Genomic DNA, 23,067 nt, shown 5'->3' on the forward strand with positions numbered 1-23,067 from the left:
ACCGTGTTCAAGGAGCAGTGCTAACAACACTTATTATCAGAGTCCGTAAAGGAAGGATAATTAAACTATGAGCGGGGGCCCCTGGGTGGCTCAGTGGGTTAAGCATCCGACTTAGTAGGCTCAGGTCATGATCTCGAGGTTCGTGAGTTCAAGCCCTGTATCGGGCTGCGTGCTGATGCCTCCTTGGGATCCTCTCTCTCCCTCTCTCTCTGTGCCCCCCCAACGTGCACATGTGCATGTGTGCTCTCTCTCTCTCCAAATAAATAAATAAGCTCTAAAGTATAGCAAAGACCCAAAGGGATTGCCTTTGTAAGGCGGTTGGGCCATCCAGACCTGTCCCTTCCTGGTACTCCCCTATATTCCAGAGAACTGAGATAAAGAGACAGGTGGCCTCCACTTGAGAGGGATTTCCGTAGCCAGGAAGCATTTCCACACCCAACCCAGACGCCCAGGAATTGGAGACAGGAAGAGCCCCCTTGGTTCTCAGGTTCAGAAGAGAGACCAATGTGGTGGGGCACCTGAAAGCCACGCTTTTGGAGCTTGAAGGACCCAGGGAGGCTTGGAAGGGAGGGGGCGCTTTCTTCGAAGGTCTTGCGGGCTGATCTGTTGGTTACACAGGTGGCGGGCACGTACGGGCTGGAGCTGAGACCACCTGGGGGAGAGACAGAAACAGGTGAGGCTCAGCTCACAGAAGTCCCGTGCAGCCCCAGGATCCACGCTGAGGCAGATTCAGGTTCCAGGATGGCCACGGGGAGGTGCCAGGGTGGGCCGATCTTCAAGCAGGTGGCCCCCCGCGGCCTTTGTCCAGTCATTGGCAAGCAAAGGAATGTGTCGGCTTTCCCACAGGGCGACTGGCACGCCTTGGTTGAGTTCTGAGGTTGATTAGTGATGTCTGCCGGGGAGACTGTTGGTCCACCTGCTGCCTGGTGGCTTCCCTGCCCCACCCAGGCTTGTGCTCCACCTGTGTCTCCCCCGACAGCCCTCGTTGTCTTTTTCTTTCCGGAGACAGGTTGTTGATCATCAAGCCTTTTGTCTAGGAGCCCCAAGTTTCATACCTGCTTTCCTCTTTTTCTCCTTTGCACCGCCCGGGAGCTCATCTGCCAACTCGTTGGGGGAAGGAACTGCTCCCGAAACAGCTGCGGCAAGAGGAGGACGAGCCTCCTCCCTCCTTGAATGTGGCCCGCCTGCCCCTTCCTCTCCCTGGCAGCCTCTGAGGCCACAGCTGCATGTTCGAAGGCCTTGGCTGCTGGGACGAGGGGCAGGGGCACGCCGGTGGAAGGCGACGCTCTGGAAAAGGGTGTGGTTCTGCCTGAGAACCGGAAGCTGAGAGGATGGGCCCCGGAGAAGGGGCAGCCCTTGGCTCGGGGTGGGGGCAGGGGAAGGGGCATAGCTCAGTGGTCATCGGGTTGTCCTTGGCTTTGGGGACAGAGGCTCCTCTGACGCGGGGTGAGAGGCAGCTGGTGTTAGCAGAGGCGAAATGCCCGTAAAGGCCGTTATCTAGCTCAGATGGGGATGAGGGAGGGCTGCCCAAGTGGAGACTTAGCACCATCCCAGGTGTTCCGGCTGGACATGGGCTGGGCCCCAGCTGCGCCCCGTGGACCGCACTCAGCAGCCGTCTGAGGCCCAGGCAGGATCCGCAGGCGGGGAGCCGGGTGACCCCAAGGCCCGTGGGGCTGGTGGCAGAGCAGGGTCTGGGGCCATCTTTGCCGTAGAATTAATCCCCTCGGCGTGGTTCATGCCAGCTGGGGAGGACTGGGGGTGGGCAGCCAGGGGTCAAGAGAATATTCTGGATGTCCAGGAGCTGGTTCGGCGTGCCGAGCTCTCCTGCCTCCAGTCAGGAGCGCTTTTTGCAGCCCCAAGGGCTCTGGGCAAGAGGCTTTAATCTAATTACATGCTTTATTTGAGCCAATTTGTTTTCCAATCCATCTTGTTCAGCAAGAAGAAAGAGCGCGCTGGGGACTCATGGCACCCTCTTGTTCCGAGGGGAGAAGAGGGGCTGCTCTCTTGCCTCACGTGGGCCAGTGCAGCCCCTGACCCTCCCCCAGCCCGGCCACCCCACCCCCAAACCGGGCCGCCTTGCAGGGAGGGGCTGGGGGCTGGCCACCTCTTTCCTCAGCCCAGGGAGGGAGAGAGAGCCCGCTTGCGGGTCCCCTCTTCCGGGACTCCAGTGCGCCCGCTTTGTGCGCCAGGCTGACCGAAGCAGGACAGGCTTCTGGGCGGGCGGTGCGGGAGGGGAATGCTCGTTCCCGTGGGGTCGGTCCGGCCCGGAACCTTCCTGGCCTCCTCCTGCGAGGACTGCCCTCAGCATCCCAGGCCCAGGACTTCAAATCTGCAATTATATTTTCGTATTAAAGCAGCAGCTTTAGGATCTGTGTTATTTTTTTTGTGTTTGTTTATTTTTGAGAGAGAGAGAGAGCGCGCGCGCGTGCGCGCGCGTGAGCAAGTGGGGGAGGGGCAGAGAGAGGGGGAGACACAGAATCCGAAGCAGGTTCCAGGCTCCGAGCTGTCAGCACAGAGCCCGATGCTGGGCTCGAACTCACGAACTGCGAGAGAGATCACGACCTGAGCAGAAGTCGGACGCTTAACTGACTGAGTCCCGCCAGGCGCCCCAGGACCTGTGTGCCTAAAGTCTAAACAAAACACCAGCGTCCTTCCACCCTCCCCGGAGAGGGAAGATTTATCAGCTGCAGTCTACTCCCCAGACCTGGAGCCTCCACTCGTCGAGGCTCAGCTTTTGTGTTTCGTGGCATTTTCCCCAAATTGTCTTTCTTCAGCCTCCCTCCAGCAGCCCGCTTCGGGCCTGCGTTTTTACACAGACTTGCGTTTTTGCACGGAGCCGTGGTGTCAGCTGAGCCCCCCTTTTATTCAACTCACTCAGCAAATATTTATCGAGGGCTTACATGTGTCCCAGGCCCCGGGGAGAGGGCGGCGACCAAGGCAGCAGCCCCTCGTCCTCCGGGAGGCAGGGCAGAAAATCAACACACCGAATTGCATCGTGTGTAGCTTCTAGCCCTCTGTGACAAGTACTGGGAAGAAACCAGATCCCCCAGAGATGGGTTTGCTTTTTGGAGCAACCAGAGGTCAGTCAGTACATATTCGAGTGAGCAATTTAAAAAAAGAAAAAAAGAAAGAAAAAGAAATTCTTTTCATTGGGTGCGCCAACGATACGCCGAGATTTGTTTTCTTGTCCTGGTCCTTGAACCGTAGTAAAAAAATAAGGGTAGCTTACGTGTTTTAGAGCTTAGCATGTCGTTAGATCTTCAGAGGGTTCTGTGCATTTAATACACGAGCAACCTGAGGTTCAGAGACATGCAGTGACACACCCAAAGACACACAGCTTGAAAGTCATGGAGCCAGTCCTCTGGGTTCCTCGACAGCCACCTGCTAAGTGCCCCTCAGTCCATCAGATTCTGGGGTGGACCGTTCCCAGTGGACTGAACCCCGGGGTTCGGGTAGAGACAGACACTCCAAAGGAAACAGGCCAGGACCCGCAGAGGAGCCCCCGGGTGCGGAGCTCGAGGGGGCTGCTGTTCAGATCCCAGCGGCGAATCTCAATACGGGCAGTAGGGCCCCTTGATTTCGGGTGCCCCTCAAGCCCTCTCCAGCCCAGCTCGTGCTGTTGTTGCAGAGCTTAGCCGGTTTAAGGGACGCCCCAGCCTTTCTCAGGGTGTCACGTGGATCATTGCAAAGGGGGCTGACTGTGTCTCTTGCTTGGGGACCCTGTATCTGCGGGTTTGTGTGTCCCAGCAGATCTCACAGGGGCACCTGCATTCGGCTGGTGTTACGGTGCCACGGCCAGCGGGTTCAGCCAGCACTGTGCCCGGTGCTGGGACCGAGGTCCAGTGCACCGCCAGGAGACGTGGCAGACAGGCTGTTCTGGACCGTGAGATAGGCGCTCGGAACGCTGGCGGCCCGCTCTGGGTCCAGAAAGATGGTGGGGGCAGACGCACTCGGGTGCCCAGACCCCACCGTGCCACCTGCTGCTCGGTGGGGGTCAGTTTTATAGTCTCTGCTGAAGCCCAGGTCCAGTCACCCTACTGGTCTGGCCCCACCTTTCCCCCTGCTCATCATTCACTGTCTTTAGCTGGGGACCTGCTTAGGGGGTGCTCCGAGGGCCACACCCACTCCGCAGCGCCCTCTCCTCCCCGAGGTCCCAGCCACGAGGTCCTGTCCCAAAGAAGCCGTCTCTGACGCTGCACCACTGTCACTTCCTCCTAAATCCCGCGCGTGGGCAGGACGGTTATTGTCATTGCCGTGCCCCTATTTCACTGATGGGGAGACTGAGGCTCGGAGCGGTTAAGGGCCCCAGATCACTGGGCTGGGTATGTGATCTCGTTTTACAAGAAGCAGCTGCTTCCCCTGGAGCTCCTCTCTGGGGCCAGAAGTGGGGCCGGGCCCGTGGTGGGCTGCAGGGGGGTCTCGGAAGGAGAGTATCTGAAGTTGCAAACGTCGGGGTTTGCTATCTGGGAAGAAAGGAGGGTGGGTACCGGGGAGGCTGTGCTGGATCCGTCAGACCCGGGTCTGACGGTTGAGCCTCTCTAGGGGAAAGTACGGGAAAACAGGGTCCTGGCTGGGCTTGGCACAGTGCACATGTCTCCACCCATGCGGGTGCAGCAAGGGGACCATCTGGGAAGCCCTGGGCGCCGGTGGCCGGAGCCAGGGAAGGGGCAGAAAGGCAGGGCAGGGCTTACCTTGGAGCACGGGGGAGGGTCTGGAACACCAGCCTCGGCTCTAACCCGCTGAGCCCCGGGCCCCCAGCTTCACGCAGGAGGACGATCCAGTTCACCCCACTGTGGAGCACACACCCGTGTCCACACTTCCTCACCGGAACGTGTCTCTGCGGTCTTTGACGAGGGATGAGGCTTGTGGGGCGGAATGAGAAGGCTTGGGAACTGGCTCTTCGTGAGGACAGTCCAGAGTGGCGATCACGTTGCGGTGGCCTCAGCTGTGAACTGCTGTCTGGGCAGCCCGGGGCGGGGCGGGGCGGGGCGGGGCAGGGGGGGTGCCCATCCCATCCCTGCTAGTGAGAGGGTGAGAGCCGGCCTCCGTCGGTGCAACTTGAGACCCTGCCCCCAGCAACCCCCAGCCACCGAGGCTGGGCCAGAAGCCCCTGGTGGCTTTGCGTGACATTTAAAATAGAACCTAATCTGTATCTGGCTGCACACAGCCCGTCAGACTGTGTGAGTCGCATCTCTGCCTCTGTCTTCATTCATTCTGTGCAAGGCACCCCAGCCTGCATTCAGTCCCTGGGCTGTGCCAGGCACTTGATCCTGCCTCAGGGCCTTTGCACAGGCTTTTCTTCCGACTTGGAACCCTCTGCCCTCAGATCTTCATGCCCCGCCTCCTTTGCACTGTTTAGGTCTCCGGGTTGTTTTATCCCATAAATAAGGTCCCCGTCCTCACCGAAGAAGGGACTCGCTTCGGAATATTTTTAGCGTTCCTTTCTTCTGAACATGAGAGTTGTATACTCATTACGGTAAAACTAAAGATACAGATAAGCCAAAGCGAGACCGTAAAAACCAACCCTAGTCCCGCCAGGCAACGTTTTGGTGCATAAGATTCTCTGCTAGAATAGAATTCAAACCCTTGCCCAGGTCAACAAGCCCCCAGGGACCCCCTGCAAGCGACGCAGTCCCACCCCGTTCACCAGCTCCAGGCTCCCCTCCTTTCTGTGTCTGTGTCCCGCCTGGCCCTTTTCCGCCCCGTGTGCCTCACAGAGCTGAGTCCTTGTCCTCCTAAATGCCACCTCCCGCGGACTGACCTTCATATCTGAGTAGGTCTCCATCCCCGCCCCCGTTCTCTACCGACACGCACTGCTCACGTCTCCCTCCCCTTTATGAGTGTCACCGTTTGATAGGCGTGATTACACTCATGTTGTTGACCTGTCTCCTCCCGCCGTGAAGCCTCCCCAGCGTTTCGTGAGCCTCACTGTCCACCCAGCACCTCCCGGAGCTGGCCACATGGAAATTGCTCAGCAAGCTCTTTAAGTGAGCGCATGGATGATAAATCCGTAGAAGTGAGGGTGCCACGTCAAAGGGTGTGCATTTTTCCAGGGTTTTGACATTTCGATGCCGGTTGCCCTCGAGGAACAATAGTTGGCCATTAGCTTGCACCCTTAGCTTAGCTGGCACACCTTGTGCATGTGTCCGTATGCGAGTTCATGAGCCAAAAGTCCTATGTTCCCTTGGATTTAAGTTGCATTTCTCTGATCGCTTAAGATTGCCCATTTTTACATCTCCTTGTCCCTTTTATCCCCCTCTCTTGGGAATTGCCTGTTTCTCTCTTTTGAATTTTAGCTTGCTTGCCTTCTTGGTCCCCAAGAGTTCTTTACATATTAAAGACCCCCGTCCTTTGCTATCTGTGTCGCAAACACCTTTGGCTTTTTTCTGGTCGTTTGCTTCAAAGGTCACAGGCACCTGGTCCCTAGCTCCTCTGCCAGGCCGTTCCTGGGGGCTGCCTTATTTGGGGGAGTCCTAGGCGTTTCTGCCCCGAGCCCAGAGTCAGAAGGGAATTACGTTGTAGAGGCAGGCAGGACTGATACAGTACATGGGCGAGACCAGCACAGGCTTAGAGAGATGCCCGGCCTGTGACCCTGGCTGCCCCCGAGAGGTGGCTGTACCCTGGGTAAAGGGCTTGTGGGCGGAGACACCAGGAAGGTGGTCTTACTTCGGGGGAGTCTTTAAATCACCTGCAGCCTTGGACGGAGAGGGGGGGAGTTGGCTTCACGAGGAGTGCTTCCTGCACCCTCCCCCCGCCTCCCCTACAATGGCCTAATTTATGAAGCCCCCGGGCGCCCACCGTGTGCCAATGGGACTCTGGCCTGAGGAGGTCTGAGAGGCTTTGTGGTTCTAGGTCGGGCGGAGCCCAAACACACTTTCTCCGGACAGGCTGGCCTCACCTGCCTTTTGCCAGCTGCTGGTGGACAGAGCGGCCCAGTCGAAGTGGATGGAGCCAGCCAGGTGTCCCTCCTAGCCCTGCCCCCTGAACTTTTCCACCCTGGCCAGGCGGCAGCGGAGGGGGGGTGGGGGGTGGGGACCAGGAGCCCCCTCCCCTGCGCCTAGCAGCCCACCCGGCCCTGCAGGTCTCAGCCTGGGGATGGACCGCGGTGGCTGGTGTCCCTTGCTCGTCTCCCCCACCTTCCCGAGCCCGACGACAGCCCAAAAGCAGAGAGGCAGGGGTGCTGCTCAGAGCGAGACCTTGGCCAGCTCCCCGCCCTGCTCCGAGGGAGGTGCCAGATGCAGTGCCCCTGGTTCCAACCGGGGGACGCTGGGCCCCGCCTGCCATATGCTCGGAGATGAGCCTCGATCTGGCGAGCAGGCTTGCCCAGCAGGACTTTTGGCACCTGGGGCACAGGAGGCAGATCAGAGGGGTGAGTTACCCGAGGTGGTGGGAGAGGACGGGAGCGGCTCAGCCGCTGGGATTGGGCCTGTAGGGCCCCCTCTTGGCTCTTGGCTGCGGGCTGGTCCGGGGAGCAGGTGGGGGGAATAAAAGGGAGGTCGGCTGCTCCCAGGAGGAGCCAGGACGCCAGCCGGCCAGGATGGGCCTGCTGCGAGCTGCAGACGGCAGCCTCCGGGCCTCGGCGGCTCTCTCTGGTCCCCGCGTCCGTCCCTGGCCGTCCCCGTCTTTCCGGGGAGGAGGATCGGACTGGCAGGTGACCCTGGCGTAGGGGCCCCTGCGGATCTCACTGTACTGATCCGTACCCTCAGTTCGAGCCCCAGGGGGTCCCCCGAGAGAGCGGGGGCCCACCCCTCACTCTCTGCTCCTGTGCGGAGACGCCCGGGGGGCCCGGCCACTGGTCCGGCGGGGACGGGACCCTCTTTCCTGAGAGTCATTTGTGCCGGGCACAAAACGCGGGGTCGGCTGCTGAATGAGATCAGTCAGCTGGTCTGCAGGGTCTGTGGGTGCACGCGCTCCTGCTGGTTTTTATTTCAGCGTCGAACGAGTAGGACACTGCTTTTCCCTTTTTTTTTTTTTAAGTTGAAAAATGATCGATTTTAGGGACTTCCACATGGTCCTGCTCACCGATTTCCACCTTTTTCTGTGTTTCTGCCCCAGATCAAGTAGCATCGGATCCAGGGTTTTCTGAAGATGAGTTCTCTCTTCTTTAGTCCGACTTGGTCGTTGACGTTTTGCTACAAAGTAATGCCTTTCATTCAGTGTCCAAGATTTCAGCCTAAAGCTATCTACGGTAGCTCTATACTTTGTAAAATGTTCTTTAGACCGTGGGTTGTACTGCTTTCCCTCATTACTTCCTGAAGCGTATCTGAGGTTTCTCTCTTAATTCATAATTAGACCTGACAGTGTTTTGTCTGGTCTTCGTTTGCTTGGTTTATTGTTGTTGTTGTTGTTGTTGTTTTGGGTTTTTGTTTGTTTGTTTTGTTTTTTGTTGTTTTTGTTTTTGCTGGAGTTTATTGGTTCGGGGGCTTTCCTGAGAGTCATTTCTTGGGAGTGTTTGCATCTTGTGAGTTTTTCTGCTATTCTGTCCCCCTGCCTTCTACTTCTGTTGTTAATCTTTTCCCCCAGCTCCCTTCAGATGTTGTTTTGCTCACTTTCTAACTTCTAGAATCGAGTGCATTTGTTTTCATTGTTTTCTGTTTAGGAATAAATCCTGTTTATTACGATGCGGTTGGGAAATGTGGCCTGTACATTTCCAGCTCTTTTGGAATTAATTTAGCATCCTTTTACTGCTTATGTGTCTGTCCGTTCCTTTGTGTGTTGCTAATACCTTTTGGTTAATGTATTTCAATAAGATATTATTCCACACAGAACATTCTCTCCATTTTTATTACTGGGCGAACTTCTTTGTTACTTAGTGATGAACATAACTTCCGTAAAGAAGCTTACAGCTTCTTCTTTCAGTGTTGTAAGCTTTGAAAACAAACTGCTTCAGGGGTGCCTGGGTGGCTCAGTCAGTTGAGTGACTGACTTTTGATTTCAGCTCAGGTCAGAATCTCATGGTTTGGGAGTTGGAGCCCCTCATCTCTCTCTGTGCTGATGGTGCAGAGCCTGCTTCGGACTCTCTCTTTCTGCCGCCCCCCCTATAATTATTAAAAAAAATTTTTTTTAAGTAATCTCTGCACCCGATGTGGTGCTCGAACTCACAACCATGAGATCAAGAGCCTCGTGCTTGGTACACCTGGGTGGTTCGGTTGGTTAAACGTCCAACTCTTGATTTCAGCTTAGGTCATGGTCTCATCGTTCGTAAAATCGAGCTCCTCATCGGGCTCTGCATTGACAGTGCGGCGCCTGCTTGGGATTCTCTCTCCCTCTCTCTCTGCCCCTCCCCTGCTTGGTCTCTCTCTTTCTCAAAATAAATTAAAAAAAAAGTCACATGCTCTACTGACCTCACCAGACAGGCGCCCCCATATTACCTGTAACATATTTCCCGTATTCTCTGGTGTTTTGTGGTTGCCTTTGAGTTTTTTGAAAGCACTATTTGATCTAATGGCTTTTATTTGTTAGAGTCAAACATGAAACAGCATCTCTTAATTTTTACCTACTTAAGACTAAGAATTGTATCCCCACCCCATTCTACTGCTTAGTCTTTGTTAATATGATCTAAAATTTCAGGCTACACTTTATCCTTATTCATACATGTATGTCCTTATATATACTCATTCCCTGATGTTCCCTTTCAAAAATTTAAAAATTATTTTGAGGGGTGCCTGGGTGGCTCAGTTGGTTAGCATCTGACTTCAGCTCAGGTCATGATCTTGTAGTTTGTGAGTTCAAGCCCCACATCCAGTTCTGTGCTAACAGCTCAGAGCCTAGAGCCTGCTTTGGATTCTGTGTCTCCCTCTGTCCCAGCCTCTCCCCTGCTTGCACTCGGTCTCTCTCTCTCAAAAATAAATAATAACCATTAAAAAAAGTTTTTAAATTATTTTGATATTTGCCTTCAGTTTTAGAACCAAATATGAAATGTCCACAAGGGCTGGTTTCAGAGCCCATCACCGGCGCATTCATACTGTACAATCTCATCAAGGCTCACCAAGACTTCCCCCTCTTAAACTCTTACTTTTGATTCATTTCATGGTTGTTTGGAAAACATTCTCGAGTATCTCCCTCAAAAAAGGATACACGATTGGAATATTGTCTGGGATCTTTCACACTGAAGAACGCCTTCTGTTCTTTGCGGTGCGCACACATATGAGACAGTCTAGCTGGGTATAAAAATCCTAGACCAACAGACTTTTCCCTCCTCCTATGAACATTGTTCCATGGTCACCTGGCCGGCTTCTTGTTGATTTTTCATCCATATAGAATTTTCTCTCATCCTGGTATTTTGTATGTCGTGCAGAGACATGTCTGAGTGTTGGTGTCTTTTCCTTGGTGTTTTTCCAAAACATCCATGAACCTTCTCCCTGTGTGTATGTAGGTCTGCCTTTAGCTCAAGAGCCCAATCTTTGATTCTTGTTTCTGTTCCACTTGACTTCTGCTGCATTGTCTCCCGCTCCACTGTCTCTCTTATATCCTTACCACTTTCTCTTTTGTGGTTTCTGTGTCTTTATCCTTTTCCTCTAGAATTCACGAGTGTCTCTCCAGTTTATTCTCTCTGTGTCTGAATCAGGTTTCTCCAGTATGATTTCTTTTTCCTGCTTCCAAAGGAGGGTTTTTTATGTTTGTTTGTTTGTTTGTTTGTTTGTTTATTGAGAGAGAGAGCACAAGCAGGGGAGCACAGCAGAGAGAAGGAGAGGGAGAATCTGAAGCAGGCTCCGTGCCATCCCCACAGAGTCCGACATGGGGCTCGATCTCACCAACCGCCAAAGTGGATTTTAACGGTGCTTCTGAGTTTTTAGGTTTTGGCTTCGGTTTTGGTTTTCCCAGTTCTTTCTCTCCTGTGTCACACTCTGTGTACTATTGTATGGTACAGTCTCTTCAGCTCAAGTGGTCTTCCCTTATGGCTTTCTTGTCCAATTGCATAGAGGTGGTGCCTTTTTAGATCTTTTTTAGCCTGCCATGCCCATTCAGTTACATGTCATCTGTGTCTGTTTTGAAGCCGTGGTGACAGAGTTTGAATACGTGTGAGAGAGACCGTATGGCCTGCAAAGCCGAAGATATTTGCTGTTTGGCACTTTGCAAAAAGAAAAAATTTGCAGATCCCTCTACTGGCGTGACAGACGGATTCTCATCTCAGCTCCAAGCTGGATGGCAGGGGGAATGTGTGCAGCTCCCTCCCTGCTTCTCAGGTCCTACCAGCATTTTCCCTCAATTCACTTTTGCTCTGTAGAGATGGTATCCTGCTGTCTGCACTGCCTGGTCTCCTCATTCTCTGCACTAGTGATCTTGATAAAAATGCAAGTTCAGAGGTGCCTGGGCGGCTCAGTCGGTTGGGCATCCCACTCTTGACTTTGGGTCCAGTCGTGATCTCCCGGATCATGAGTTCGAGCTCCACATGGGGCTCTGCACTGACAGTGTGGAGTCTGGTTGGGATTCTCTCTCCCTCTCTCTCCCTGCCCCTCAGCCGCGCGCGCGCGCTCTCTCTAAAAAATGTATAAAACATTAAAAAAAAAAAAAAAGAATCCTCTCCCTGGAGGAGGGAACCACCGCCGATGCCCCCACCCACTTCCTGCCCCTTTGTTTTCTGGTGGTTTTGCCTCTGTGTCCTCTCTTTTTTTCAAGATCTTTTCTGTTCATCAGACAAAAGGCTGCGTCTCGAGGTAAAACCTGGGACAGGTTTTGCTTGTTTCACCACCATCTGCCTTTAATTAATAAAGATTGCTCCCAGATTCCAACATTGGGTCATCTATCAGTTTAGTTTTTGGCGTTAGCGTGAATTTCTCCCCCCCCCCCCCCATCGTCTTTACAGCTATTTTGGAACAAAACAAGGAGAGGCTCCACGGGAGCTGCCCAGTAGATGTGCCATTTTGAAGGAGTCGGGACTGCGTCGTGTAAAAGCTGTGGCTTGTCCGTCCCGCAGCAGGCTCCTTAGCTGTGTGTGCATCTGATCAAAGAAGGAAGTGCAGGAACATTTTCCCTATCCAGGGACCACTTGTCCAGTGACCTCAGTTCTCTGGAATACAACCCAAACAAAGAGTGCACAAGCAGCCAGATAGCTGCCACGGTGTCCATGTTCCGGGCGTCATTCACTTTACCCAAAGAAGAGTGTTTCCGTTTCCCTCATTCGAAGCCGGGTTACCCGTGTTTTCTGCACACTTCTAACGGTCTTGGTCTTTGCATTCCTAGCCCACAACCAAATCGGAACCGGCAACTCTGAAGGGGATAGGGAACGTTTTTTGACAACAGGCACACTGACCTAAGAAGTGTTTCTGATGGGGGCACTGGGGTGGCCCAGTCGGTTAAGCGTCTGGCTTCAGCTCAGGTCGTGATCTCGCGGTTTGTGAGTTCGAGCCCCATGTCAGGCTCTATGCTGACGACAGCAGAGGGCCCGCTTCAGATTCTCTGTCTCCGCCTTCCCTGCTCACACGTGCATTCTCTCTCTCTCTCAAAAATAATAAATTTTTTAAAAATTAAAAAAAAAAAAGAGGTGTTTCTGGTGGACCAGAAGGAAAGACATAGGACCCCTGCTCTCACCCCACAACTCACACACCAAAGTGAAAACAGATACAACTGTAAATGCTTACCAGTGCCTGGTAAGGGCAGGCGCTCTACGTGAGCGCCCTCCACTTTGAGTCAACAACCACATCTCTGGGCCTTTCCTCTGCCAGTCTGGGTGCCCTGGGCACCCTGGCCCTACCTTCCACACCTATAGTTAGTTCCAGGAGTGACTCCTAGGACCCTGGCCGCGCATCAGACTCACCTGGGGAACTTAAAAAGTCAGGACAGGGGCACCTGGGTGGTTCAGTCAGTTACGTGTCCGACTTCAGCTCAGGTCATGATCTCATGGTTCGTGGGTTCAAGCCCCATGTCGGGGGCTGTGCTGACAGCCCAGAGCCTGGAGCCTACTTTGGATTCTGTGTCTCCGTCTCTCTCTCTCTCTCCTTCTCCGACTCATGCTCTGTCTCTCTGTCTCTCTCAAAAATAAAATAAACATTAAAAAAATTAAAACTCAGGACATGCAGGGGCACCTAGGTGGCTTCGTTGGCTAAGCACCTGACTCTTGATTTCAGCTCCGGTCACGATCTCACAGTTCATGAGTTCAAGCCCCGCATCCAGCTCTGCATTGACAGCTAGGAGCCTGCTTGGGATTCTTCTCTCTCTCCTTCTCTCTCTGCCCCTCCCCTGCTCGCTCGCTCGCTCTAAATAAATAAATAAATAAATAAATAAATAAATAAATAAAAACTTAAAACAAAATCGGGACATGCCCCCTAAACCAGTGAAATCAGAATGTCTTGGGAGTGGGACTCAGACATCAGTGTTTCTTAAAGCTTCTGGGTAATTCCATCCCCTAGGGCCCCGGGTTGGGAACCAACCGGGGTGTGACTAGCAGGAGTTTTCCAGCTAGACTGCCTCATCTCTAAAAGGCGGCTAATTGTCAGGGCCGAGGGCTCACACCTCGTGCCTCGTTGGTAATGTTGAGGGGCTGCCATTGAGGTGCTGGGTCTCGATAGTCACGGGGACCCACCGAGGCTTTGTCAAGCAGGGTCTCACTAGGCAGGGATGCACGCCACACGTTCTAAGACGGTTTCTGTGCCAGGTGGATTCTTGGCCCCGGAAGGAGGAGCTGTGGATGTTACCAGGAGGGAAAGGAGGGCGCCAGGGCCGAAGGTGTCACGGGAGGTTGTCGCGGGGTGCGGCCACCGTCCCTCCAGCCCCACGGTGCCGGGCTGACTTGTGGCGGATGCTCTGGAACCTTCCTGGCTTTCAGGTGGGACTAGCGCTGACTGCCTGGGCTGTGTGCCCCGGGCTGAGACGGAGGGGGTGTGTCTGGCCCTGGTGCCGGGGAGGCAGGGTGTGGGGCATTTCCTGCAGACTGGAATGCAAGCCCTGACGCGGGCCAACGACGTTCGACCTTCGTAAAAATAATAAGGAAGCGACGAGAGTGGATTCAAGGCTGCCCCAGGAATAACGTCACCCAGCCCTGCTCGTATTCCAATTCGCTTCCCTCAGTGGAGAGGGCAGGGAGGGACTCGAGCCAGCTCGCTCAGGACCGCAAGGACTTACGCACAACCCGGGTTCAGACGCAGTGGTGGCTTTGCTCTGAGCGTCATCTGTCCCTGAGCTGGCGGAGATGTGGCCAAGAGCAGCCATTCCCACGGGTGAAGCGCGCTGTGGCGGTCATGGTGCCAGTGCCACTGATGTGTGCGTTCGGGCCACCATCACCTCACATTGACCTCTCGGGCTTGGCCACAGAATGCAGGCTGTTGTGTCTGGACAACCCAGATCCTGCGTCCCGAGAGGCCCCTGCTGCGGTCACCAGCCAGCCAGCACTTAGGGCCTCTGGTGCTCCTGGGCGGGGCCTCCTGGCAGGTGGGCGGGGCCTCCTGGAGAGTGGGCGGAGCATCCTGACAGGTGCCCTCTGGCCGGTGAGGGGGGGGGGGGCCTCCTGGCAGGTGGGCGGGGCATCCTGGGGGGTGGGTGGGGCCTCCCAGCGGGTGGGCGAGGGCTCAGGTCCAAGGACTCAGACCACAGGGCAGCAGGAGGAGGGGCTGCTTTTCTCCCCCATTTCCTGAGACTGGTACCCAAGCAGGTGCCCCAGGAAGTTGGTTCAGGAGGGGGCAGGGGGCTGCCAGGCCCATGGTCCTCAGGGCAGTGGGATGGAGCTGTTTTTCCTTCAACCGAGGCACCAGTCAGTGAATTCCAGAACTTGGAAGGAGGCATCCACCTCCCATGGGGCCAGAGGCTGACTTTAGCGAAATCTCAGGAAATTTCGGGAAGTCTCTGAATATTCTCTTCTGCCTATCGGAGCCATGATGGGGGCAGGGGGGCAGATGCACTGGGAGGCCTGATTTGCTGCTCTCGCTTTGTCCTGTGCCCCCACACAAATCATTGCTCACCCCCACCTTGGCCTTGGTGTTCCCCTCTGCAGAGTGAGGGATGGCACCTGTTCCTGGGGCGGTCACCTCTTTGTGTGTATGTGACCTTTGTAGCCCCCTTCTCCTCACCCGTCACCAGGACACATGCCCAGCTCACATCCACTGCCCGATGCTGTGTCTGCTCCTAGACCAGGCTGGACCGTCCAAGCCCCCAGCCCGCTTCCCCACCAGCGGTGTGTGCGTCCCCAGCTCTGAGCGTAACGGCCCACTTTTGAGGGAATCCGTTGGTTTGCAGAGACACTGCTCAGCATAACCTAGTGCAGTAATCGAGCAGCATCTCAGATCTGAGTCTGAGGCCCAGCCGGGGCACCGGCTCTCCAAGATGCACCGGGCGGGTAGTCCCGGGTTTCTTATCTGCCGGAAGGGAGTATCACCCACGTATCAAAGAACTGAGCGAGACCCATCGGCCGGTGGTGCAGGGCGGGCCGGGGCGACTTCTTGGGCCCCTCTGGGCTGGGCTGGCCGTCGCGCTAATGAGGGTGTCACATCACACACGGATCCAGCAAAGGAATCGCATCACCGGAGCGGGAAGAGCTGGTGGGGGAGAGGGCGTGGTTGGGCCGAGGCTGGAGGTTTGCTTCGGGTGGACAGAGGCCGCCCCCGGGGGAGAAGCAGGCTGGATCTTGGCAGGCCCCAGGGCCCCGCACGTCGCGCCTGGCTCACGCTCTGGCTCCGGGAAGCCCCCGAAGTGATACCCCGCGGACGCAGGCCCAGCAGCCCTGGCTCTCAGCAGTAGGGCCCATTAGAACTGAACTCTTCTTCGTGGAACATTCTATTTGCACACTCCAGTAGAGTGGACACCAAAGGGGCTTTCTAATGCTTCATGGGCTGCTAATTTCCTCCGTGACCTCTTTTGTTGGGGTCTGACCCCAGCCAGAGGCCCCGCGCCATGAAAGCCAGCGCCTGACACAGGCCCAGGGCACGGGGTGACAATGAGGCCTCTATCGGCTTTAATCAGGCTCCAGTTGTGTCTTAAGAACCGGGTGGGGGGAATCTGTGTGGCGCTCAGAAGCCCTGGGTGGCACAATACGAGAGCCCCCCGCATCCCTCACGGAGGCCGAGGGGGGCTGCGGGCAGCGGAGGAGGGATTCGTCAGGCCCCAGGGGGGGTGGGTCGGCCGGGGGGGGGGGGGGGGGGCCTTTGTCCCAGGCGCCTCTTCAGAAGGCCGGGCCTGCCCTGAATGGCCGCCCGCTCGGCCCGAGGGTATCGCAGGCCTCTGGGTATCTGGGGAGGCAGGCCTCCTACTCGGCCTGCCGCCTATTCATTGCCAGCCTAATTAGGTTTTGTCTGTGCTCTCCCTCCCCTGCAGACTGCGATTCCTACTGCAAGGCCTCGAAAGGGAAGCTGAAGATTAACATGAAAAAGTACTGCAGGAAGGACTATGGTGAGTGTGAGTCCCCTTGTCTGGCGGGGACAGCGGGGCCACGTGACCAGCCGGGAGTGGGGCTCGGTTGCACGTGGTCCAGGCTGCGTGCTGGTCGTGGAGTCCCTGTGACCGGCCAGGGGCCCGGCTGGTGGCATCCCACGCCCAACGAGCTTGTCACCTCTTCCACTTGGGTCCTCGGAGGCAAGGGGCCGTGGGGCGGGAGGGGCCGCGGGGTGTGAGGGCTGGGTTCTCTCCCTGGCAGGGAGGAGAATCTGGCATCCAGGCCAGTGGGGCTCCCCTGCGGCTGGGATGCCCAGTCTGGCCTCTGGTCTTCACTCTGTCCCGGAGATGGGGAGGGGGGGCTGCTGTGCGGCCTCAGACTAGTCGCTTTACCTCTCTGGTTTTCGGTGCCCTCATCCATTCTATGGGCTTCCAACTTGAGTCTCCCTCCGGTGCTCAAAGTGGGGTTCTTCAGGAAAGGCGGTGGGAGCTCCAAGGGTGTAAAACTCCTATTCCTTTTTTTTAAATTAAATTTTTATTTATTTTGAGAGAGAGAGAGAGAGAGAGAGTGGGGCAGGGTCAGAGAGAGAGGGAGAGAGAGAATCCAAAGCAGGCTGTGCGCTGTCAGCACAGAGCCCAATGTGGGGCTTGAACTCATGAACCGTGAGAGCGTGACCTGAGCCGAGATCAAGAGTCTGATGCTGAGCCAACCGAGCCACCCAGGCGCCCCTAAAATTCGTATTTCTGAAGCCTCTTCCTTCCAGGGGTCGACCCTGCAGGGCTGAGGTGGACCTAGGAATCTGCATTTTAAAGGGTGTGCTGACAATTCTGATGTACCTGAACTTTGAACGCAGCTGCGGGGGTCACCAAAGGGGTTTTGCAGCTGGGAGCTTTGGGGCTGGCGGCCCCAGGAGCCCCGTGCAGGTGCCCTGTCACTCGAGCCATCAGGCCCCTTTCGGCGGGAAGGGGCGACTCAGCCCGTCACTCACTCCAGGCCATGCTCCCCACACCCCTTCTCCCTGTGGTCGGGAGCCGGGTTTGTGGTTTCTGCTACCTGAGCGCGTCTGTGCTGGCTGGGGGCCTGCTGCTGGCCAGACATCACGTGATGCAGGGGCAAGGCCTGACTGCGGTCGCGGTGGGTGGGAAGCAGTTGGGGAGGCCGCCGGAGGTGAGGAAGCCCCCAGGGCCCCCGGGCAGATGTGCACAGCGAGCTGGGGGGCACTTCAGAGCCGGCCCGGTGGACAGAAGTCCCAGGAGCATCTGCGGGCACAGCTGGGGAAGGCCCCTGTGCAGAGAGCCGGGCATCCGTGTGGGCAGCCGAGGCCCCCGTCACCCGGCCGGGAGGTCACTGCTGCCTGGATGCGGGCCTGAGGGGTCCTGAACCCGGGCCCGGTGTGGCTTCCACCATCCGGGCCTCCCCCCAGGCTGGTGGGCCCGGCCGATTTGGACGGGGGCTGAGCCGCCGCCTCCTGCACGGACGGTCCACCCTCCCCGCTCCCGCTGGGTGTTGCCCAGTCCCGTCTGTCCCTCTGCAGTCGGCCTCTCGGAGGCGAGTTCCCCATCCGAGGCCTCGGCAGCCCTGTCCCCCCGGCCCCCAGCCCTGCTCTGGCTTCTCACGCCTGTGCAGCTTCCCAGGTCTGCCCCCAATCCTTCCGTAGAACCTGGGACGCGTCACTTGCTTCTCTGAGCCTCCGTTTCCTTGTGTGCAGCATGAAGGCCGTGCACCTGCTGGCTGTGTCTACAAGCAGCCAGCACAGGGCTGGGTGCCTGACGGGCTCCCCGGGAAGGGTGTCGTCTGCTGGTCGGCAGGCAGTTGGGCAGGAGGGGAGGGGAGGAAGGGAGCAGAGCAGGTGGAAGAGAACCTTGGTCCGTCCCTCCCCGACCCAAGGGCGTCCAGCCAGGTCTTACCTGGGTCTTACCTGGGTCTTAACCTGGGTCGGCCATTTGAACCAAACACGTTTTTGTGGTTTTTTTCTTCTTTGATAAGGATGGTGGTCGGGACCTTTTAGCATAACGAATGAATGAGGAGGCCCGAGGGAACCCAAAGGAATTTTGAGAACTCGTAAAACTTGCTCATTTTCCTCCGAGAGAGCGTCTGTCCACACGCCCACACGCACACGCGTGCACACCCCACACTGGAGCCCAGAGCAGGATCCCAGTGACTCAGGCCGCCTGGCTCAGACGTGATCAGGCCGTGGGGATCCCCGTTCCAGACCCTTCTGGGGTCCACAGTACCTTCCCCAAAGCCCCTCGACAGTGCCCGCAGGAACATCTGCCTTCCCCCGGAAAATAACAGACTTTGAGATGGTTTAAAGGTAAAGGATCTGGGCCCTGAGTCGTCTCTGAGCCCTGGTGACGACCACAAGGAGGGGCCCCGGGTTGGGTCGCGTCCTCTCCGCCAGAAGCATCCTGCCTCTGCTGGGGTCCAGGCGCTCTTCTGAGAGATGAGGCCTCAGGCCGGAAGGCCCAAGGGTTCCGTCGTGTTCCCAGGCTTGGGGACAAGCACGGGCTGTCTCCGCAGGCCCAGAGAGCCCGGGGTCATAGAGAAGAGCCTTGTGCCCCCGCACCTGCCCAGAACTGGACAGGGAGGAAGGGAAGGGCCAGGCGGTCCCGTGAGGTGTTGGCCCACAGCCCCTGTTCTCGCTGCAAAGTAAAGGAAGAACAATTAGACTTTTTAAAAACATTCCCGGGACAGCTCCTGTTTTCCACCTGGTTTTATCTGACTCGGCCCCACTTTGTTCTCTTCTTACTATGTTGGATTCTGCCTCCCTGACCTGTGATGTTCCAAGGGACCCTAGTCCCCCTCAGTGGTCTCCTGTCCCCTACCAGCAGGCAAGCCGCACAGCCTCTTTTTCTAAACCCAGAGGGCCCCACCCCACTCCAGAAGCCCCGCACCTGCCGTGGCACCCGGGCAGCAGGGACATCTTTTCTGGGGGTGTGGAAGGTGGGATTCCTTCTGCCATCTGCCCCCCACCCCTCCGCCCACCCCTCGCCTTCCTGCCAGCCCCTGGCTCCTCATGGATCATCCGAGAGCAGTGGTGTCAAAGGCGGCTGGCTTCAGTCCCCTCGTGTCACCCAGCTGGCGGGTGTCTTGCCCACGGAGGCCTGTCCTGCTCGGTCCACAATGGCCTGCCCTGGGCGGCCGCTCTCGAATCACCTTTAGCCTCACCCGGGTCCTGCCCCAAGGCCGGGAGGGGTGAGGAACAGCCCAGCGGGCCCACCCTTGCAAGACTTCACGGAGGCCAACCCAGCTCCTGCCCCACACTCGCTGCCCGGGCACCCGCGGTTGTGCCGCTGGGTGACATTTGAGGGGCAGCAGAGGCAGGAGAGAAGTGGGGCGTCCCCTCGGGGAGCCGACGATCTCTGACGCTGTCGTGCCGCCTGCCTTTACGTCCTCCTGACCGTTCCCCAGAGCCTGTTGGCTCGAGGCCCGGACTGGCACTGTCCCCTCCTGTTCCCCAAAGATCCTGGAGGGCTTCTGGCCCCCAAGACTGACCCTGATTCCCTTGGGGTCACCTAAAAGCCGGGGAGCAGTCCCCACCCCAGCTTAGCATCCAGGCCTGCGTGGTCAGGCAGCAGGCAGGACAAAGATGTGTCAGGAGACGGAATTGCAGGGGGAGGGTCTCCAAGAGCCCAGCAGGGTGGGCGTCAGGCCGTCGGGGAGAGGCTTGTTCCAGAAGCAGTGAGTGGTGCCCACAGGGGTGGGTGCAGGGGGCGCACGGGTGCTCTGAGGCTGTGGGTAGGTCTCGTGATTGGATTGCAGGACTTCTGTAGAGAATCTTCCTTGTATTATGCTGGGACCGTAGAGCCCCGGATAAAGTGCGAGTGGGGGGCATCCCTCCCCTACCCAGGGCAGACCTGGGCCAGCCCGGGGGCACGAGGAGCAGGAGGGACCCGGCCTGGGGATAGGCGGCTAGGTGAGGCCGGCAGAGCAGCCGCGGGGGCCGGGGAGGACTGGGGAGCGGGCCTCTGAGCGTCCTCTCGGACTGACACCCGGCAGGGAGCCAATTAGAAAACGCGTTTCCTTCGCTTCCAGCCAGCGCACGGGGTGTTCCAGAAGCTGCTAATTAGTACCTCGGGTTTGCCGCCCCCGCCAGGTGACAAGCAGGCCCCAGACCCCCTTCTTCGTGCCAGAGGTCGTGGATCTGGGACCCCGCTGACCTGGGCAGCGGACGGAAGGCGGGGGTGGGGCGGGGAGGGCGGGGAACAGGGCGGTGAGAAATGATCAGTGGCTGGCTTGGGCTGTGCCGGTCCTGCCCTGTGTCGTCTCAGGCACGTTCCTGACACGAGGGGGCCCCACGTGGGTAGGGCTGGGGTGGGCGCCGCGAAAAGCGAGAAGGCGTGGGGTCGGGTCGGGCCTCGGGGCTGAGTCCGCCAGCCACGCCCCTCACATCCGGGCACAGAAGGGGGCACCCGCCCGGGATCTGGAGGCACCTGTTCCCGACTTGCTGGGGGACTTTGGACAGGAGTCTCGGCAGCCTGGGCCTGAGGCTCCAAGTCTGTCAGATGCAGGTGTCATCAAGGGGACACGACGCCCTTCTAGATGAGACCAGATGGCAGCCCGCTGCGCCAGGTGCCATCTCCTCGGGGCAGGGGTCACCTCCGCCCACCTCTCCTGGGCCACCCCAGCCCTCTGCCGCCCTCTAGGGGGACCCGGCTCACCTTGCAAATGCTTGAGAAGGCGCCAGCGCGCGGCTCCGTGAGGGACGGTGGTTTGGTTCGCAGAAGACAGTTTCCGTTATCGTCCGGTGTCTTGGCATCCCTGCCGGGTCCCCGGGACCACCCAGCCCGGGCGGGACGGGCCTTTGTGTGAGCGTGCTCGCGTGACACCGTGTGTGCGCACGTGGGACAGCATGTGTGTGCACTGTGACGGTGCGTGTGTGTGCATGTGTGACGCCGTGTGTGCGAGTGCACGCGGGACTGTGAGTGTGCACGTGACCGTGTGAGCGTGTGCAGGTGTGCTCGTGTGACCGTGCATGTGGGTGTGCATGTGTGCAGGCGTGTGTGGGCATGAGTGTGCTTCTGTGAGTGCACACGAGTGTGTGACAGCATGTGGGTGTGCAAGTGGCAAGTACAACTGCACCCATGTGACAGCATGTGGGTGTGTTTTCCTGTGGGTGGACATGTGTGTGTTTGTGTGAGAGCTTTGTGGCTGTGTGATAGTGTGTGAGCGTGTGTGCTCATGTGATCACACGTCGGTGTGCATGTGTGGTGCGAGTGGGCATACATGTGTGCAAAAGTGTGTGTGACAGCCCGTGAGTGTGCACACGTGAGTACATGTGTGATAGCATTGTGGGTGTGCTCGTGTGACTGAGCATGTGCGTGTATGCTTGTGTGTGTGTGTGTGAGTGTGGGCATGTGTGTGAGTGGGCTCCTGTGAGTGCACGCATGAGTGTGTGACAGCATGTGGGTGTGTAGGTGTGCAAGTATGACCGTATATGCGCATTGCACGTGTCTTCCCACGTGTGCACGTGTGTGAGCGTACGTGTGATAACGTGCGTGGGTGTGCTCATATGCGTGTGCACATCGGTGTGAGCGCATGGTGCATGTGAGCAGGCATGTATGTGTGCACGTGAAAGGGTGCGTGTGTGACAGCATGTGGGTTTGCTCGTGCGAGTGCCTGTGCGACTGTGTGTGCGAGAGTATGTGCGCTCCTCTGACAGCGTGGTGTGTGTGCGAGAAGGCTCACGTGCGTACGTGTTCTCACCGCAGCCCGGGAAGTCCCGCCGCCATCCCCTCTTTGCACACCCACCGAGCACCTGCTGTGTGCCCCGTCCTGGGCTCTGAGCTTAACGGGGAGGAGACCCAGGCTCAGCCCTCAAGGAGCTTGCAGTCGAGGAGGGGAGACGGGCACACAGATGAGAGCACGGAGGGTGGACGTGTGGGCAGCGTCCAGCCTGAGGTGGGCACAAGCGGGGTGTGGCCCGTTCTCCAGGAGGGCTTCCTGGAGGAGGGAGCCCCGGTAGCTGGCGCTCACAGGGCAGAGCAAGGCTCCCGGGCAGAGGGAGAAAGGCGTCGGGCACAGAAGTGGAAACAGGCTGGGGGCAGGGGTGGAGGCCGGGGAGGCAGGGGAGAGGCTAGTGGGGCGGGGGGGGGGGGGGGGGAGGGGGGAGACAGACAGCTCACATTCTGAAAGGTGAGATCATCTCACTTTTGCCAGTTCTTGGAAAAATTATTCGTTCCCAGAAGTGTTTATTAGTCACCCCCTTTGTTGAAAGACGTTTGGCACCAGCAGATGGAAAAATCAGAATGCTTCCCACAAGACGGTTTGGGTCCAGGATTCCTCCTGAGATCCCGCAAGGATGGCTTCTGAGGTACGGCTCCAAAGGGGACACCGTTGGCACCTGTGGGGAAGGACCAGGCTCTCGGGTTGTGCGTGTGCGCGTGCCTGTCCACACTCCTGCTTTCTGGGGGGCCCCGTGGGCCTCTGACTGGCATCAGCACCCCCAGGTGTGCCCTGGGTCCCCCGGGGGATGCGGAAGCCCAGGAGAGGAGCGGCCTCGCCAGGCCCCTGATGGGACACCTCACACCTCCCCTCTCCCGTGCTCACTGAACACCTGGGACGGAGGGAATTTCATTCCCCGCCCTGATACGCTGTGTCGCAATGAGGTAAGATGCTGGAGGCCAGGGACTCCAGAGCCCGAGAGGTTTGTCTCCTGTGCTGCCAGGGCGCTGAGCCTTGGGCGGCCCGGAGTGGGCGCAGCAGTCCCTTCGAAGGCTCTAGAACTGGTTTCCCCACAGGATCCTTGACTCTCCGCTCCCGGGGAA

General features: G+C 57.6%; 1 protein-coding gene across 4 annotated transcripts in view; it reads left to right on the top strand.

The window, feature by feature from the left end:
* NTN1 (netrin 1) overlaps nt 1-23,067 on the top strand; it is a 188,903-nt gene that overhangs the window by 153,038 nt on the left and 12,798 nt on the right. For all 4 annotated transcript variants that reach the window (XM_053211778.1, XM_027047705.2, XM_053211777.1 and 1 more), the window contains exon 6: nt 16,243-16,317. In XM_053211778.1, coding sequence (XP_053067753.1) covers nt 16,243-16,317 — 75 coding nt within the window. The remainder of the gene's footprint in view (nt 1-16,242; nt 16,318-23,067) is intronic.

This window comes from Acinonyx jubatus, chromosome E1, assembly GCF_027475565.1.
Source record: "Acinonyx jubatus isolate Ajub_Pintada_27869175 chromosome E1, VMU_Ajub_asm_v1.0, whole genome shotgun sequence".
Lineage (NCBI taxonomy): Eukaryota > Metazoa > Chordata > Mammalia > Carnivora > Felidae > Acinonyx > Acinonyx jubatus.